The sequence below is a fragment of the Cervus elaphus genome, chromosome 8 (assembly GCF_910594005.1).
Source record: "Cervus elaphus chromosome 8, mCerEla1.1, whole genome shotgun sequence".
Lineage (NCBI taxonomy): Eukaryota > Metazoa > Chordata > Mammalia > Artiodactyla > Cervidae > Cervus > Cervus elaphus.
The window spans coordinates 8,745,388-8,761,916 of NC_057822.1; the positions used below are offsets into that span (position 1 = coordinate 8,745,388).

The following is a 16,529-nucleotide window of genomic DNA, read 5'->3' on the forward strand; positions in this document are numbered from 1 at the left end:
CTGATCAACCAACTCAATATACCGGAGTGGGTAGGAGTGTGTGATACCAATGGCTAAAATAGAAGAAAGCTACAAAGCACTGGAGGGCAAGAGTCAAGAGGAGAAAGAGGCTCATTCTTGGTGCAGAGAAGACTGTAGAGGGTCTTGGCTGGGAAGCATAAACTGAAGGAACCAGAGGGAGGTGGGAGGGGGGTTCACGATGGGGGACACATGTACACCCATGGCTGATTCATGTGAATGTATGGCAAAAACCACTACAATATTGTAAAGTAACTAGCCTCCAATTAAAATAAATTAATTTACCAAAAAAAAAATAATAAACTGAAGGAACCAGAGTGAGATGTGGTGGGGCAAGCACTAAGTCTGGAGCCTTGAACACCGGCGCGAAGCTTCTGAAGTTTGTAGTCGAGGTGGGGACAGCAGATACCGATCAATCTGGAGGCCGAATAGCAACACAGATGCCTTCCAAAGGTTGGATCGGGACTAAGCGTGGAGGGTGGGCGTGGAGAGTGGGAAAGAGCCGGCTGACCTCAGTGGGTTCCCGGAGCCATCAACTTTTTCCCCAGGAGGGGGCGTGGCCTATGGTAGGCGTATCCCCTCTACCGCCCCGCCTCGGCCCCGCAGGATCCTCTCTCGCCTCGCCCCCAGCAGAGCCGCTTCCGGAAGACGCGTGCTGCCGCGGCTCGGTGCGCAGCTGCAAGGGATCGCTTCCGGGGGGTGGGTCAGCGGAAGTGAGGGCGAGGGAGACTGGGCGGCCCGCTGTGGTAGGAGGGGCCGTGAGGTGAGTGAATCCGGAGCCGCAGTCTGAGGTGAGAGTAGGTCCGACTGCCGCCCCAGGGCGGGAACGCGAGCGGGAGCGCGGCCCTCCGGCCCGGCCTGTCGCGAGGCCGAGTGCCGGGCGCCGGGCGCTGCCCGGGGCTGCTGGGCCCGCGCCGGTTCTCGCGGGAACTCGTGTTGTCCGCCACACTCGGCTGAGGGGAAACTGAGTCCCCGGGGGGCAGTTGCTCGCCCGAGTCACCCAGCCGCGCCAGAGGCTTCTCGTTTCGGCCGCCTCCTCGCTTCCTCCGGGACCCGGCGCCGGGCCTTTGAGTCCGTGGGCGCCCCCCCTACACCGAGCCGCGGCGAGAACTTCGCCGACCTTGACCCCGTCGGGTCGGGCTGTTGCGGGGGGAAGGGAGGCGTGTCCTGGACAAAGGTCCCCGCGGCGTCTCCCCCCTCCGCCGTCCCAGAACGGCGCAGAGCGTGGCGGCCTCGGCGGGGACCGGGTTGATGCTGCCAGGCCCCGCTCGAGAGGCGCTGGGGGACTGTGTGTAAAAAAACGCCGGGACAGCAGCCCCGGAAAGGGCAGTCGGGCTCGGAGGTGGTGGGAACCAGGCGCGCGGCCAGCGAGCCGTGGGGAATCTTCTAGGCAGATGTTTGTGCAGGGTTCAAGGCTAAGTCGGCGTTCTTGTTGGTTCGTTTCTTAACAAATGCTCGAGTGCCCAGCCGGGTACGGGGCGGGCTCAGGGCTGTACCTGGAAGTCCCCGCCCTTCGGACAAACTGCACAAGCTACACCGTTATCTAGTTACTGCTGCTCCAGAGGAAACGCGGGGCGCCGGTCCGGAAAGGGGAGGCAGTGTTTCAGCTGAGCTCCAGGAGTAATTGAGGATGAGCTTCGTGAAGAGGCTGGTAGGGTTTCGAGCAGAGGGAATATAGTAGACAAGGCCAGTGTGGGTGGAGGGCAGGGGAAGGCGGGTGTGGCGGTGAAGCGTGCAGGGACCAGAGTGGACAGGCCTTGTCGGCTGGGAGAGAAAGACAGGGAGGGCCTGCCGGCCATGCTGAAGAGTCTTGGTGTTATCTTCTTGGCTCTAGCAAGCATGAGGGGTTGAAGCTTGGCAGGGATCTATTTCCAATGTGTCCTAAAAAGACCTCTGGCTGCCTCGTGAGGATTAGGCCTAACTGAGTTTGGAGGTAAATTTGGCGAGGTAGTGACTGCAGCGACTAAAGTGAGAAACACAGGGAAGTACTGTCTTGTGGAGCTGTGGCAGGCACTGACAGTCAGCAAAGAGCCTGGCACGCTGAAGGACTTTTATAAAAGTCTTGAGCTTTGCTGAGAAGATGGAACCCATGTTGGAGGCAGGAGGATCTGGACCAGACTTGGGTGCTTTCCACTGCCATGGCCACTAAGTGACCTTAAACCAGTCCCTTCCCCTTTCCTAGCTTCCTTTCCTCATGTATCGCAGAGTAATACCTCCTCTCCTAGAGGGGAAGAGAGACCTTCCAAGGGAGGTTTCTAGAAAGAGCTGATTAGTCCGGCCCATCCCCTCTTCAGAGGCTGCCCTTGGCTCTGCACTGACTCCTTACCTAGAACATGCCCAGCCCTCGAGACCTGACCATTACTTGACATGCGCCCCCTCTCCCCCACCTTTATGGCCTTAACATACTCCGCTCTTTATACATCTCTTCACCTTCTTTTCCTAGACCTGTGCTATTGTTGCTGTTTTCTTTCCCTTTTTAGCCCCTCTGAACTCACTATGGGGCCGTGGGGCCAGGGGACTGAACTCACCTGGCCAGCTGCCTGATGTGCCTTTCTTAGACAGTGATATTCAGCCTCTGGTAGAATTAGGTATTCGGGTCCTGTCTCTCTTCTAGATTGTGAGTTCCTTGAGAGCGTGGCTGTGTCTTACTCTTTCCATAGCCCCTACAGTGCCCAGCATAGGTCCTGGCACAGAGTGAGTATTAAGTGTTTGATGAACAAGGGACTGAATGAGTTCATTGACTGCAAATGCTCACCATGCAAGGACAGCTTTGAGGAATCTGCCCATCTGTGCCTTGTTTCAACAGTTCATTAAGCACTTTAAAATCTTATTTCACTGATTGACCTCTGGATAACCCTGAGTGGCAGCTCTTCCTGTCTTCTTACAGATAGAGAAACTACATTCTGAAAGGTTAAGTAACTTGCCTAAGGCTATTAAGCCAGTTGAAGGCTGAGCCAGGATAAAAAGTTTTGGCTCTTCCCCAGTAGCCTGTTAGACTGAGTTCGGCTAGACTGGTTTCTTTCTCCCGTTGTCTGTTTCACATCTGCCCGTTATAGTGGCCCAGCAGTGCTAGGCTGGGTGGCACATACTGGACTTTTTACATCTTATCCTCAGGAATGAATGTTGGACTTGGATGGCACCTACACTTTGCCTTTCCCATGAGCTTTTTTATCTACCAAAGGGTTCTACTTACATCTTTAGAAGTTTTTTACCTTACCGACTTAAAAAAATTTTTTTAATTGAAGTATAGTTCATTTACAACATCATGTTTATTTTGGGTATATAGCACAGTGATTCAGTTATACATATATATTTTTTAGAAGTTTTGCGTCAGGAAATCTAAGGACTCAAGACGGCTCCCAGCTTTGGCCAAGCTCACATGGTGCATCTGGAATAGAACCTCTAAGGGTCTGGATTTGTAGAAGCCATGGTTGGGTGAGCGCAGCCTCTTTGGCTGGTTTTCTTCCAGGTTTTCTTCCAGGTGAAATGTCAGAGAAGCCTCATTGTTAGTCATGGGCTTCTCTGGTGGCTCAGATGGTAAAGAATCTGCCTGCAATGTGGGATACCTGGGTTTGAACCCTGGGTTGGGAAGATTCCCTGGAGAAGGGAATGGCTACCCACTCCAGTATTCTTGCATGGAGAATCCCATGGACAGAGGAGCCTAGTGGGCTATAGTTCATGGGGCGCAAAGAGTCAAACACGACAGAGCGACTGACACCCACTGTAGGGCCTGGTTTTGTGGTGCTTGTGTGGTGGCCACTGAGTCTTCTGTGGGGGTTGTTTCACAGGAAGAGAAGTCTGGTGTTCCTTAAGATGGCCTGATATGAAGGCGTCACACTCCCTGCCTCCCCAAGCCTCTAGCGCTGCCTGGTTGCTGCCTTGTCCTTCAAGTGCAGGAGCCAGTTGAAACATCAGGAATGGAAGCCAATGTGGTAAGGGGCATTCCCAGGGCAAGGGTGTAGTGGGGAAGATTAAGCACTAGACCTGCTAAAAGTTCTATAGAAAGTTCTGAGATCCTCAAGTTAATTCTTCCCCCACCCAGGCTTGGAATTGAAGGGTCCTGCCTTCCATCCCCTCCGTCCAGGCAGAACCAACTATGATTGATATTGGGGCAGTTAGGGGGTCAGTATGTTTCTGTCACTCTTTGTAGTGGGAAGGGAGGGCAGCTAACTCCTCACCCTTCTCTCTGGATCCTCCCAGCATTTACTGTGCCTCAGCAACAGTATGTGTCCTCTTAGGTATCTGGCCAAGGTGAAGGCTGACTCCTGCTAAAGGGAAGGTAGGGGAGAGGATGGGGACAGCAGTTGGATTTTTTCTGAGGTTGTGGCTGTCTCTCTGTGCTTTAGACCATCCCAATCTGGCAAAATAAGCCGCATGGCGCTGCTCGAAGTGTAGTGAGAAGAATTGGGACCAACTTGCCCCTGAAGCCATGTCCCCGGGCATCCTTTGAGGTAAGTGAGCTGGAAAATAGTGGCCCAGAGTGTAGGGAAGAGTGATGCTGCTTCTGTGGCCCAGACTCCTTGGCGTTGCCAAGACAGGTTGCTTTCCTAATCATGTCTTCATTTTTCAAAAAATATTTAACTGCTTTTAATGTGTCCTGGTCACTGTGACTTCCTGATTGCACACAAACCTGTGACCACAAGTCCAGCTTCCCATCTGCTCATAAATTAATCATCTTGCATCTCTGATGCCTCTGCTAAGCAACTCAAATTTCATCAGGCTCCAGCAATCCAGTGTATCAGAGTAGGCCAAAGGCCCCTTTTGAATTGGATCTCCAGACTAGCCATGTCTGTGCTGAGGTGTGTGCCTGCAACCCTGGCAGGTCCCCTCATAGAACACTGAGTGCTGTGTGTGATTTTGAGATGAAGTCTGCTTTTCTTTTAATACGGTGTCACTCAGGGCTTCCCTGGTGGTTCAGACAGTAAAGAATCTGCCAGCACTGTGGAGGACCCGGGTTTGATCTCTGGGTCAGGAAGATCCGTGGAGAAGGAAACGGCCCCAGTATTCTTGCATGGGAAATCCCATGGACAGAGGAGCCTGGTGGGCTACAGTCCGTGAGGTCTCAAAAAGTCAGACATAACTGAGTGACTAACACTTAAACTGCTTTTCTTCACCAGCCCTAAGGCTTGCCCTGCTTAGCTACCTATTTACAGTATTTCCCTGATGTCTTTATTCCTCATCCTCTCTTTTCTGGCCAAGTTTAGCCATTCCTTTACTGGGCTATTTCAGTCTCACCTCTGTGCCCTGGGGGCCTTTAGCATTCACTATAGCACAGACTAACCCAGATGAATAAGACTCCCTTGTGCAGTGGAAAGCTAAGTAGCATTTATTAGTCCTAGCTGCTTCCCTGTAAGAACTAATGGTTAAGCATCAGCTCCAAGTTAGACGCTTAAGGTCTGTTCCTTTGGGGAGCTGGAACACAAAAGAACTACTTCAGCTTTCTGCCTACACAAAGGAGACAGAAATATGTGCCTGAAAAGATGTAGGCCTGGGGCGAAACAAATGAAGGAGCTGAGTTTGTATATCGGATGCTGAGCTGCAAACTGTGTAGGAGCTTATCTGGAGTCTGAATTGGAATGGGTTTGGGGTTCGGTGCAGGGTGTTGTCTCTTGACCCAGATTGTCAGTTATTGCCTAGGGCTGAATGTGGCCCTGGCTGCCTCAAGCATCAGGAACAAAGGGAAGGATAGCTCGGGAGCATGAGTCAGTCATGGTTGCCCCCACATTTGACTATAGCCTCTCCAGTACTTTGGCTGGATGCTGCTGGGCAGAGATAAACAAGGGCACAGGCTCCCACAGAGCAGAATTCATATCAGCAATACCACATTTGTTGTAAATTGATTACCTTAAATATTTTTAAGGGAATCTTATTGATTTATTTTTTAATTTACCCATATGAAAACATTAAATTATGAAAAAAGAAAGGGAAATAAATTGCCTGTAATCACATAGTCATGACACACGTTTTAGTTCTTTCCCGTATTTTTCTAAGCATGTATTTTTCTTTGTTGTAAACAGAATATAATTGAACCTTCCTAATTTTTCATTTAACATGGTGTCACTCAGTCTCCCTGTTCAGTAGTTGTTCATTTGGGTGGAGGAGCTATTTTAAGGAATTACATTATGATTCCTTTTGTATAAGTAGCCATTTTTTAACATTTAAATCTAAATAGTCAAATTATCAACTTTGCTTCTAACAGTGTTGCTATAACATGTAGATCCTGGTATGCTACAAAAGTGTTGTAAAGAGCTTGCCAGGAGAAATTTCCTGTTGATATAACAGATTGTCCATGTCCTTGTACCTGTATTCTCACAGCCAGAAGGCTAAACAGTGGGCATCTCTGTTAAAAAGTAACTCTTGCCAGTCCTACTGAAGACGACTTTGCTCTAGCCAGGGGTCAGCAGAGGACCAGATAGTAAATATTTTAGGCTCTGGGCCATATCGGTCGCCATTACAGCTATTTACTTCTGCAGTTATAGCTTAAAAGCCATGACAAGTAAAGCTTAAACAAATGAGTGTGACTCTTTTTTCCAGTAAAATCTTATGACTGCTCTCTTCACCTTCCCATCCATGCTCCAAACCGTAGCCAGAGTAATCTTTTAAAACCTCACATCTAATCCTTACTTACTTGACCTTTCAATGGCTTATTATTCCAGAGCTCCTAATTCACTTTCCAGTCTCTCCCAACTCTCCACCACTCTATCCTTCCTGTTCCAGCCATGCTGAATTATTTGTAATTTCATAGACTCTTACTACTGGCCTCTTATTCAAGCTGCTTCCAACTGGGACATCCTTTAGGAAGTCTTCCCTACCTCCAGTGCTGGATTAGATGTTCCCCGTGTGTATTTTGCCCAGTTTCCAGTTGTCTCATCACGATGGCAGTAAATGTTAATGAATTTTCCTTCCCCACAGACCCTGCCCAACATCTCTGACCTGTGTCTGAGGGATGTGCCCCCAGTTCCTACCCTGGCTGACATCGCCTGGATTGCTGCAGATGAAGAGGAGACTTATGCCCGGGTCAGGTAGCTGAGGCAGTAGCCTGCCAGCTTGGGAATGAAAAGCTTCTTCACGGATGAGGTGGTAGGCAGAAGAACAGTGAGATGGAGGGCAACAGGAGTGAGAGCTAGGAGTGGGAGTAGAACCTGGCTGTGTTACTTTTATTTTTTAAGAGCAAGGAGATGAATCTCCTTTATTTATTTAATTTTTGGCTGCACTTGGTCTTAGTTGCTATGCGCAGGCTTCTCATTGCAGTGGCTTCTCTTATTGTGGAGCATGGGCTCTAGGGGCATGGACTTCAGTAGTTGTGGCACACAGTTCAGTTGCCCTGCAGCATGAGGAATCTTCCCAGATCGGGGTGAAACCCTGTTCCCTGCATTGGCAGGCAGATTCTTAATCACTGGACCACAGGGAAATCTGGCTATATAACTCTTGCAGGAGTGTATGAAGGAATTTTGGAAGCAGTGCACTGGCTCATGTCTCTGACACTTTTCTCTCCCTGGTCCAGGAGCGATACACGCCCCCTGAGGCACACTTGGAAGCCCAGCCCTCTGATCGTCATGCAGCGCAATGCCTCAGTGCCCAACCTGCGTGGGTCAGAGGAGAGGCTCCTGGCCCTGAAGAAGCCAGCCCTGCCAGCCCTCAGCCGCACCACTGAGTTGCAGGATGAGCTGAGCCACCTGCGCACCCAGATTGCCAAAATAGTGGCAGCTGACGCAGGTAGGAGCGCCTTAGCCAGGACCAAATAGTAGGCTGTTTGTTTTTGCTTAGCTTTTGGACAGGATAGGGATAAAAATGGTCCTTGATTCGGGGGTGCTAGCGTCTAGGGCTCTGGGACTGCCCTAAAGCCTGGCTAGCCTGTATAATCTTTGGATGGTTCCTGTCAGCCATTTGGGGCAGACTGGTTGGGTTAGGAACAAAATCTTCACTTAATTTGGGGCCCCAGGCAGATTCCCTCCCTGACTCACAAAAACCAACTCTCTTCCAAATGTCTTTTAAGATCATGTCTTCCATGAGTGCTCAGTGGCTTTTCTTTTCAATATGAAAAGTAGGTATTCCCTACCACTGAGAGATATCCCCCTTTGTAAGCATATTTTCCATTTCCTTGCACTCTGACTTTCTACCAGAGACCACATCTCCATCCCTCAGCCTTTCTGTCTGCAGTTAAGGCAGAATCACTGGGAATGGATGGGCTGACCAGATGCAGGAAATACCAACAGGTGGATCTCTCCCAGGATGCTCAGTGTTTAACCCTCATATTCCTCCCATTCTCACTTTTTTGCTACTCATTGACTCAAAGTCATAGCTCCCAAACCTTGTCAGTTGGTAGAACATGTGAAAATCATGGTTTTCTCTTTGAAATTTTTATGTATTTAATTCCCTCATGTGGCAGTTTTATAGAGAAAATGGATTTGAGTTTTCCATTTATATTTGTTCACTACATTTTTTTTTATCATCCAAGAGACATGCTGAAGTAGTTTAGGAGAAATCCAAAAATATTCCCTATAAACTTAGAAATTGAGGAAATTCTCTCCATTAAAATTTGGGAACTGGGAGAACTATCACCATTCTGGTTTTTTGCTGTAGAACAGTTCTTCCAGTCACAGATAGCTGCATTCAAAGGAGCACAGTCAAAAGCACTGGCCTAGTTAGAGAAAAGGACGAATTCAGGCCGTGGTTCTACACTATTGCTTCACCCTAAAGAGTGCTGTCATTCCATTGCCCACTGCAAAATGGGAGCTTTTAGGAAGCAAGGCCTTTATAGGGTAGGTTTTTCTGCCCTTCTGAACACTGGAAAAGCGTAGTGCTGCTACATCTCCTTGAGATCCTGAGAGGGGAAGGTAGTGGAGGAACCCAGAATGTCATGGTGTCAGCCCAGGAAATTAATATTTGGTAGGCGGTGCTTGTGGGGAGATGTAACTGTTGTATTTTAGCCCCAGTGTCCATCCATGCCTATTGTTTTCTCTTTCAGCTTCGGCTTCATTAACGCCAGATTTCTTATCTCCAGGAAGTTCAAATGTCTCTTCTCCCTTACCTTGTTTTGGATCCTCATTCCACTCTACAACTTCCTTTGTCATTAGTGACATCACCGAGGAGACCGAGATAGAGGTCCCTGAGCTTCCATCAGTCCCCCTTCTTTGTTCTGCCAGCCCTGAATGTTGCAAACCAGAACACAAAGCTACCTGCAGCTCGTCTGAAGAGGATGACTGCGTCTCTCTGTCCAAGGCCAGCAGCTTTGCAGATATGATGGGTATCCTAAAGGACTTCCACCGGATGAAGCAGAGCCAAGATCTGTAAGTATATGTTAAGGAGCTTATGATGATCATTTGGGGGCGGTGCTGGGTCTTCATTATGCCACTCCGCATATGGGATCTTTGTTGTATGTGGAATCTAGTTCCCTGACCAGGGATTGAACCCAGGCCCCCTGCATTGAGACCTCAGAATCTTAGCCACTGAACCACCAGGGAAGTCCCCTATGATGGTCTGTTTATTGTTTAAGTTGCCTGTGGCCAATTATCTAATAGAAAGTAAATACTTATATTGTAAATCCTCATTAGTAGCAATGTGTAATTTCATCCACAAAGCTTCCTGCCCACTTGCTAGTGCCTCAGGCCCCCAATTTGAGAAAATAGCAACACTTTACATTTGGTTGGGGTGACCCCCAACCAAATGTTACTAAACACAGGTTTAATAAGAAGGCTCAGCTTCTGTCCTCCAGCGAGGCTTCACCACTTAGGTTCTCATACTGCTAGTAATAAGTGTCCTTGTGCCCCATCCTTCAAAGTACAGTTTCATAATAGTTATTGTAGTATCTCAAAAAAGTAGACTGACTTGGTGGAAGGAGAATTCCCTTTAAACAGGGGTCCATTATTCAAACCAACCCTGAAAACACAGATTTACAAACAAACTTTTGAGACTCCTAGTTCCTAACCCTGGCTGCCTATCAGAATTGCTTGGGTTTGTTCAAAATACACCTTAAACTTAGCAAAGCAGAACACCCAAGGAGTAGAACTCTAGGTGTTTCTGATGGGAGTGTGAGGGGATTTGGGAAATACCTACCATGAGAAACTCATCTAGCAGAGAAGCCCTAGAGCTCCAGCCTGAGAGTCACCTGCTTGCAGTGTTTCTCTACTGGCACGGGACATACCAGAAGTGTTTATTTAAGTGTAGATTCCTGGGCATTGAAATGTTTGACATCTTGACCTCAAAGTCCAGAGGCCAGGTGTGCAGCTGTTTTTTTAATGCAGTTAAAAAGCTGTTTTTAGCCTCTTCAATAAATGGTGCTGGGAAAACTGGACAGCTACATGTAAAAGAATGAAATTAGAATACCTCCTAATACCATACACAAAGATAAACTCAAAATAGATTGAAGACCTAAATATAAGACTAGAAACTATAAAACTCTTTATTAGAGGAAAACATAGGCAGAACACTCGATGACATAAATCAAAGCAAGATCCTCTATGACCCACCTCCTAGAGTAATGGAAATAAAAACAAACGTAAACAAGTGGGATGTGATTAAACTTAAAATCTTTTGCACAGCAAAGGAGACTATAAGCAAGGTGAAAAGACAGCCCTCAGAATGGGAGAAAATAATAGCAAATAAAACTGACAAAAGATCAATTTCCAAAATATACAAGCAGCTCATATAACTCAATGCCAGAAAAACAAACAACCCAATCAAAAAGTGGGGAAAAGACCTAAACAGACATTTCTCCAAAGAAGACGTACAGATGGCTAACAAACACATGTAAAAGATGCTCAACATCGCTCATTATTAGAGAAATGCAAATCAAAAATACAATGAGATATCACCTGACACCAGTCAGAATGGCCCTCATCAAAAAGTCTATAAATATGCTGGAGAGGGTGTGGAGAAAAGGGAACGCTCTTGCACTGTTGGTGGGAATGTAAATTGATACAGCCACTATAGAAGACGGTATGGAGATTCCTTAAAAAACCACCAGAAGACCTGGCAAGCCAACTCCTAGGCATATACCCTGAGGAAACCAAAATTGAAAGAGACACATGTATCCCATTGTTCATTGCAGCACTATTTACAATAGATAGAACATGGAAGCAACCTAGATGTCCATCTACAGATGAATGGATAAAGAAGTTGTGGTACATATACACAATGGAATATTAGCCATAAAAAAGAACACGTTTGAGTCAGTTGTAATGAGGTGGATGAACTTAGAACCTATTATACAGAGTGAAGTGAGTCAGAGAGAAATACCATATTCTAACACATACATCTGCACTCAATATGTCAGCAAATTTGGAAAACTCAGCAGTGGCCACAGGACTGGAAAAGGTCGGTTTTCATTCTAATCCCAAAGAAAGGCAATGCCAAAGAATGCTCAAACTACTGCACAATTGCACTCATCTCACACGCTAGCAAAGTAATGCTCAAAATTCTCCAAGCCAGGCTTCAGCAGTTGTGAACCGTGAACTTCCAGATGTTCAAGCTGGTTTTAGAAAAGGTAGAGGAACCAGAGATCAAAATACCAACATCTGCTGGATCATGGAAAAAGCAAGAGAGTTCCAGAAAAACATCTATTTCTGCTTTATTGACTATCCCAAAGCCTTTGACTGTGGATCACAATAAACTGTGGAACATTCTGAAAGAGATGGGCATACCAGACCACCTGACCTGCCTGTTGAGAAACCTGTATGCAGGTCAGGAAGCAACAGAATTGGACATGGAACAACAGACTGGTTCCAAATAGGAAAAGGAGTACGTCAAGGCTGTTTATTGTCACCCTGCTTATTTAACTTATATGCAGAGTACATCATGAGAAATGCTGGGCTGGAGGAAGCACAAGCTGGAATCAAGATTGCTGGGAGAAATATCAATAACCTCAGATATACAGATGACACCACTCTTATGGCAGAAAGTGAAGAACTAAAGAGCCTTTTGATGAAAGTGAAAGAGGAGAGTGAAAAAGTTGGCTTAAAGCTCAACATTCAGAAAACTAAGATCATGGCATCCGGTCCTATCACTTCATGGCAAATAGATGGGGAAACAGTGGCTGACTTTATTTTTTTGGGCTCCAAAATCACTGCAGATGGTGATTGCAGCCATAAAATTAAAAAGATACTCCTTGGAAGGAAGGTTATGACCAACCTAGACAGCATATTAAAAAGCCAGGACATTACTTTGTCAACAAAGGTCCATCTGGTCAAGGCTCTGGTTTTTCCAGTGGTCATGTATGGATGTGAGAGTTGGACTATAAAGAAGGCTGAGTGCAGAAGAATTGATGCTTTTGAACTGTGGTGTTGGAGAAGACTCTTGAGAGTCCCTTGGACTGCAAGGAGATCTAACCAATCCATTACTAAAAGAAATCAGTCCTGGGTGTTCATTGGAAGGACTGATGTTGAAGCTGAAACTCTAGTACTTTGTCTACCTGATGCGAAGAGCTGACTCATTTGAAAAGACCCTGATGCTGGGAAAGATTGAGGGCAGGAGGAGAAGGGGGCGACAGAGGATGAGATGGTTGGATGACATCACTGACTCAATGGACCTGAGTTTGGGTGGACTCCGGGAGTTGGTGATGGTCGGGGAGGCCTGGCGTGTTGTGGTTCATGGGGTCTCAAAGAGTTGGACACGACTGAGCAACTGAACTGATAACCAACACATATATATATGTGAAATCTAGAAAAATGGTAATGAAGAATTTATCTATAGGGCAGCAGTGGAGAAACAGACATAGAGAATGGACTTATGGACATGGGGAGAGGGGAGGAGAGGGTGAGATGTATGGAAAGAGTAACACGGAAACTTACATTATATGTAAAATAGATAGACAATGGGAATTTGCTGTATGGCTCAGGAAACTCAAACAGGGGCTCTGTATCAAACTAGAGGGGTAGGATAGTGGGGGAGATGGGAGGGAGGTTCAAAAGAGGGGGGATATATGTATACCTATGGCTGATTCATGTTGAGGTTTGACAGAAAACAGCAAAATTCTGTAAAGCAATTATCCTTCAATAAAAAATTGTTGGACGGATGCAAATAAGCCAGTATCTGCAGACGTGTAAATCTTACATTTCAGAATTGTCCTTTGTAAGTGTCCTAATTACAGAACCATCTGTGAATGTACAAACAGATTAATCAGTCTGTAGCTACACATGAGTTAACTAGGGCTCAGACGTTGTACATTGTTTGCTTATTCATTTTATGCCATTAAAAATTCTTTTGCCTTTATAAAAAAAAAGTTTTCAGGGCTGGGGAGGTGAGGGCTGTCTCCTGAAACAATAAAGTTACTCTTAAAGAGACGGTGACTCACCTCACATAAGATCCCTTTTTGTTTTCTGGTCCCATTTTCTTCTGAAAACTAGACAAAGGTGCTGGTAGTGGATCCTACTACCTGTCCTTAGTCAGGCTGGTCATACAGACCTACAATTCTTTGATCTCCAGCATTCCCAAATTCAGCTGCTGCTGCTTTCTTCTTATCAGTATTTTATAGATTGACTCTCCAACTTTCTTAAACTTGCCTCTTGTACCAGTTAGATTTGTGATCCCGTACTGCTGAGCCCTTCTTCTCACTCATGTCCTGGGATCTTTTCTCCTTTGTTGATAGGAGGAGCTGGGTTGATGGCTAAGAATGGGAAAGTAGTCCTGTCCTCAAGGTTCAGAAATGTGTCAGACTGAAGGCAGTTCCTCTTGGTTTGGTTTTCGAGATTTAATAATAATCTTAGCCCTTATGTCTAGCATAATGACCAATAAAATGCTTTCATGAGGATGTATGTATGTAGGTTCACTAGGATTTCAAGCAGCTACTTTCCAGGAACATACCTGAGGTTATCAGGTAATTTGAATCTGCCCTAATCTGGAACTGGTTTTGCTCCCATGGGTCCCTTATGATGTGAACATTTAACTATAAATTCTGGATTGCTTGTAAGATAGAGCCAGTAGGTGGGAGCAGAAGCTTAGCCACGACGGGCCAATACCAACAGGTTAATGGTCCTTTGCCCACATTTTATAGCCATTGAAGGAAATAGTAAAACTATGTCTAGTTAAAAGATGAGATCTGCAAGCTTGGTTTTAAACTCTTGACTCATCGCTTACTGACTAATGACTTTGGGCATAGTCATAACATTGCTGTGCGTCAATCTCCTCATTGGTAAAAAAGGATTGTAATAGCTTCTACCTCAAAGAGTGTTTTGAAGAGTAAATGAGATTGTATCCCAACACACAAAACACTGCCCAGGACAGAGTAAGTACTCAATCAGTTCAGTTCAGTTCAGTCACTGTCATGTCCGACTTTTTGCGACCCCATGAACCGCAGCATGCCAGGCCTCCCTGTCCATCACCAACTCCCAGAGCCTACCCAAACTCATGTCCATTGAGTCGGTGATGCCATCCAACCATCTCATCCTCTGTTATCCCCTTCTCCTGCCCTCAATCTTTCCCAGCATCAGGGTCTTTTCCAGTGAGTCAGCTCTTCGCACGAGGTGGCCAAAGTATTAGAGTTTTAGTTTCAACATCAGTCCTTCCAATGAACACCCAGGACTGATCTGCTTTAGGATGGACTGGTTGGATCTCCTTGCAGTCCAAGGGACTCTCAAGAGTCTTCTCCAACACCACAGTTCAAAAGCATCAATTCTTCAGTGCTCAGCTTTCTTTATAGTCCAACTCTCACATCCATACATGACTACTGGAAAAACCAAAGTACTCAATAAACAAGCTATTATTCTATTTCTAGGAGCCGGAGTTCACTGAAGGAGGAAGATCCTGCTGTTCTTATCTCTGAGGTTCTAAGGAGGAAGTTTGCTCTGAAGGAAGAAGATATCAGTAGAAAAGGGAACTGATAGCACTTAGCTCTGCAACTCAGTCTCACGCTCCTGGAATTCCTTCAGAAGCTGCCTTCATCACCGCAGATGTTTCTGCCCATCAGTTAGAAGTCTGCAACAGTCTTGCCAAAAGCTAGAGCTTGGACTAAGAAGAGCTGCATTATGTTTTCCATACTCAAACCTTAGAAGCTAAAGGACTGTTTCGAGCTGAGACACAGGTAATTATATACGTTGGAATGTCTCAATTTAAAGGGTGAGATAGAACTTTGGTTTTTTCCTGTCTCCTGTGTGAAAGTAGGTCCTAAATGAAAGACTGACTTCACTGCACTAGGCCCCATAACTGGTCTCACCAAACACTTTGTGCCCAGCTGTCACTCTCTCAGCCGCTTCCTTGCAGCAGAGCAGGGCTGAGGGGAGGGGGCTATAAATGTATGTGCACGTTCACAGGGCAGGGAAAATCTTATGCTGCTCCATCATGAACTGACACCAATGCCCAGCAATCATTCTCTCCCCCTTCCCTGTCTTAACACCTACATGTAGAGGTTGGGCCACTGGACCAGCTGAGACTTGGGCTACTGCTGGGAGGCCTGGGCTGTTTTTTTCTGAAATATATTTTGTAATACTGTACAACCAAATCTACCCTCCAAGGCCCTGACGCCTCATTGGTTCCACTGATTGAAAGCTTTCTCTTCCATGGACTTTAAGCCCAACAGGAAAGAGAAATGAAGAGGTGAATCTTCCAGGCCCTTGACTGCTCCTTTGCGTGGGGCCAAGGTTTGTACTTAGCATACCATGCATGACTCAGATGCCCTCAGGTCCTTTTCTCTACAGTCTGTATCCTGTGTGTGTTTGGGTTGAAGCACTACCTGACATTAAAGGAAGGATTTGGAGAGATACTGCGTTGGTTGTGTCCATCTCTTGAGTTGTGACCACCCAGTATCCCCCACAGGTATAGAATTCCTATAATTTCAAGGTATATGAGCTTTTGTAAACAGGTTCCTGCCTTTATAGGAGGAAGCTTCTTCCCTAGGGAGCTTCTTGTCCCCTTTAGAAACACTTCTTAAAGCCAGTCCATCCTATAACTTGCACGCTTGCCCCCAGAGGCTTATTTTTAAGCCTCCTAGGTACCACACCTGCAACATGGGAAACTGCCACCCGGTGGATGATGTCTTGAATAGAACATAAATCAGATTAGATTTGTGTTCAGATCAGACCCGTGGCAATGACGGAACATTGCTTTTTCAAAAAAATGAAATTGGTAATGTTTTAGTTACCATCAGAGCCAGCTTTGTAAACAGTCGTTTATTTGGATTCATAGTTTTACAAAGGGAGTTCTCTCCCACCTTGTAGTAGAAGAATGATACAGTCACGTTTAGTTCATTATAAGTCAGCCCTTTTCAGGGAGATGTTTAAACATATATAACCTTAAAATGCTGTAAAGTTACCACAAAAATAAAATAACAAAACTACCTAATCATTCTACTTCTCTGTCTATCCTCCCTGCCCCTGTATGCCTGGGTCTGGGAGAATTGCCTAACATCACTCAAAAAAGTGTCAAGAATAATGGTGACAAGCTTAGGTTGAGTGGGTAAGATTACAGCCAAAGATTAGAAAAACACACATCCATAAGCAGCAGCTTCCAAATCAGAAGCATCTGTAAGGGCAAAGAGGTGCCTCTGTGCAGGCTGCATGGCAGGCTCTAGTGGAGGGATG

The 16,529-nt window shown here is 46.2% G+C and overlaps 1 protein-coding gene across 4 annotated transcripts; it reads left to right on the plus strand.

Annotated features, from left to right (window-relative positions):
• The first annotated feature begins 635 nt into the window (after nt 1-635).
• MTFR1L (mitochondrial fission regulator 1 like) lies at nt 636-15,716 on the plus strand. Of its 4 annotated transcripts, none has more exons than XM_043909293.1 (7): nt 636-781; nt 3,807-3,950; nt 4,365-4,469; nt 6,931-7,040; nt 7,523-7,734; nt 8,987-9,308; nt 14,729-15,716. In XM_043909293.1, exons 2-7 carry the CDS (start codon nt 3,936-3,938, stop codon nt 14,832-14,834), a joined length of 870 nt encoding a protein of 289 aa, XP_043765228.1. In that variant the 5' UTR covers nt 636-781; nt 3,807-3,935; the 3' UTR covers nt 14,835-15,716. The 4 variants fall into 4 exon arrangements, with proteins under 4 accessions (XP_043765228.1, XP_043765229.1, XP_043765230.1 ...); XM_043909294.1 differs by having other exon boundaries at nt 678-809; XM_043909295.1 differs by lacking the exon at nt 636-781 and adding an exon at nt 831-1,669.
• Nucleotides 15,717-16,529: the final 813 nt, after the last annotated feature.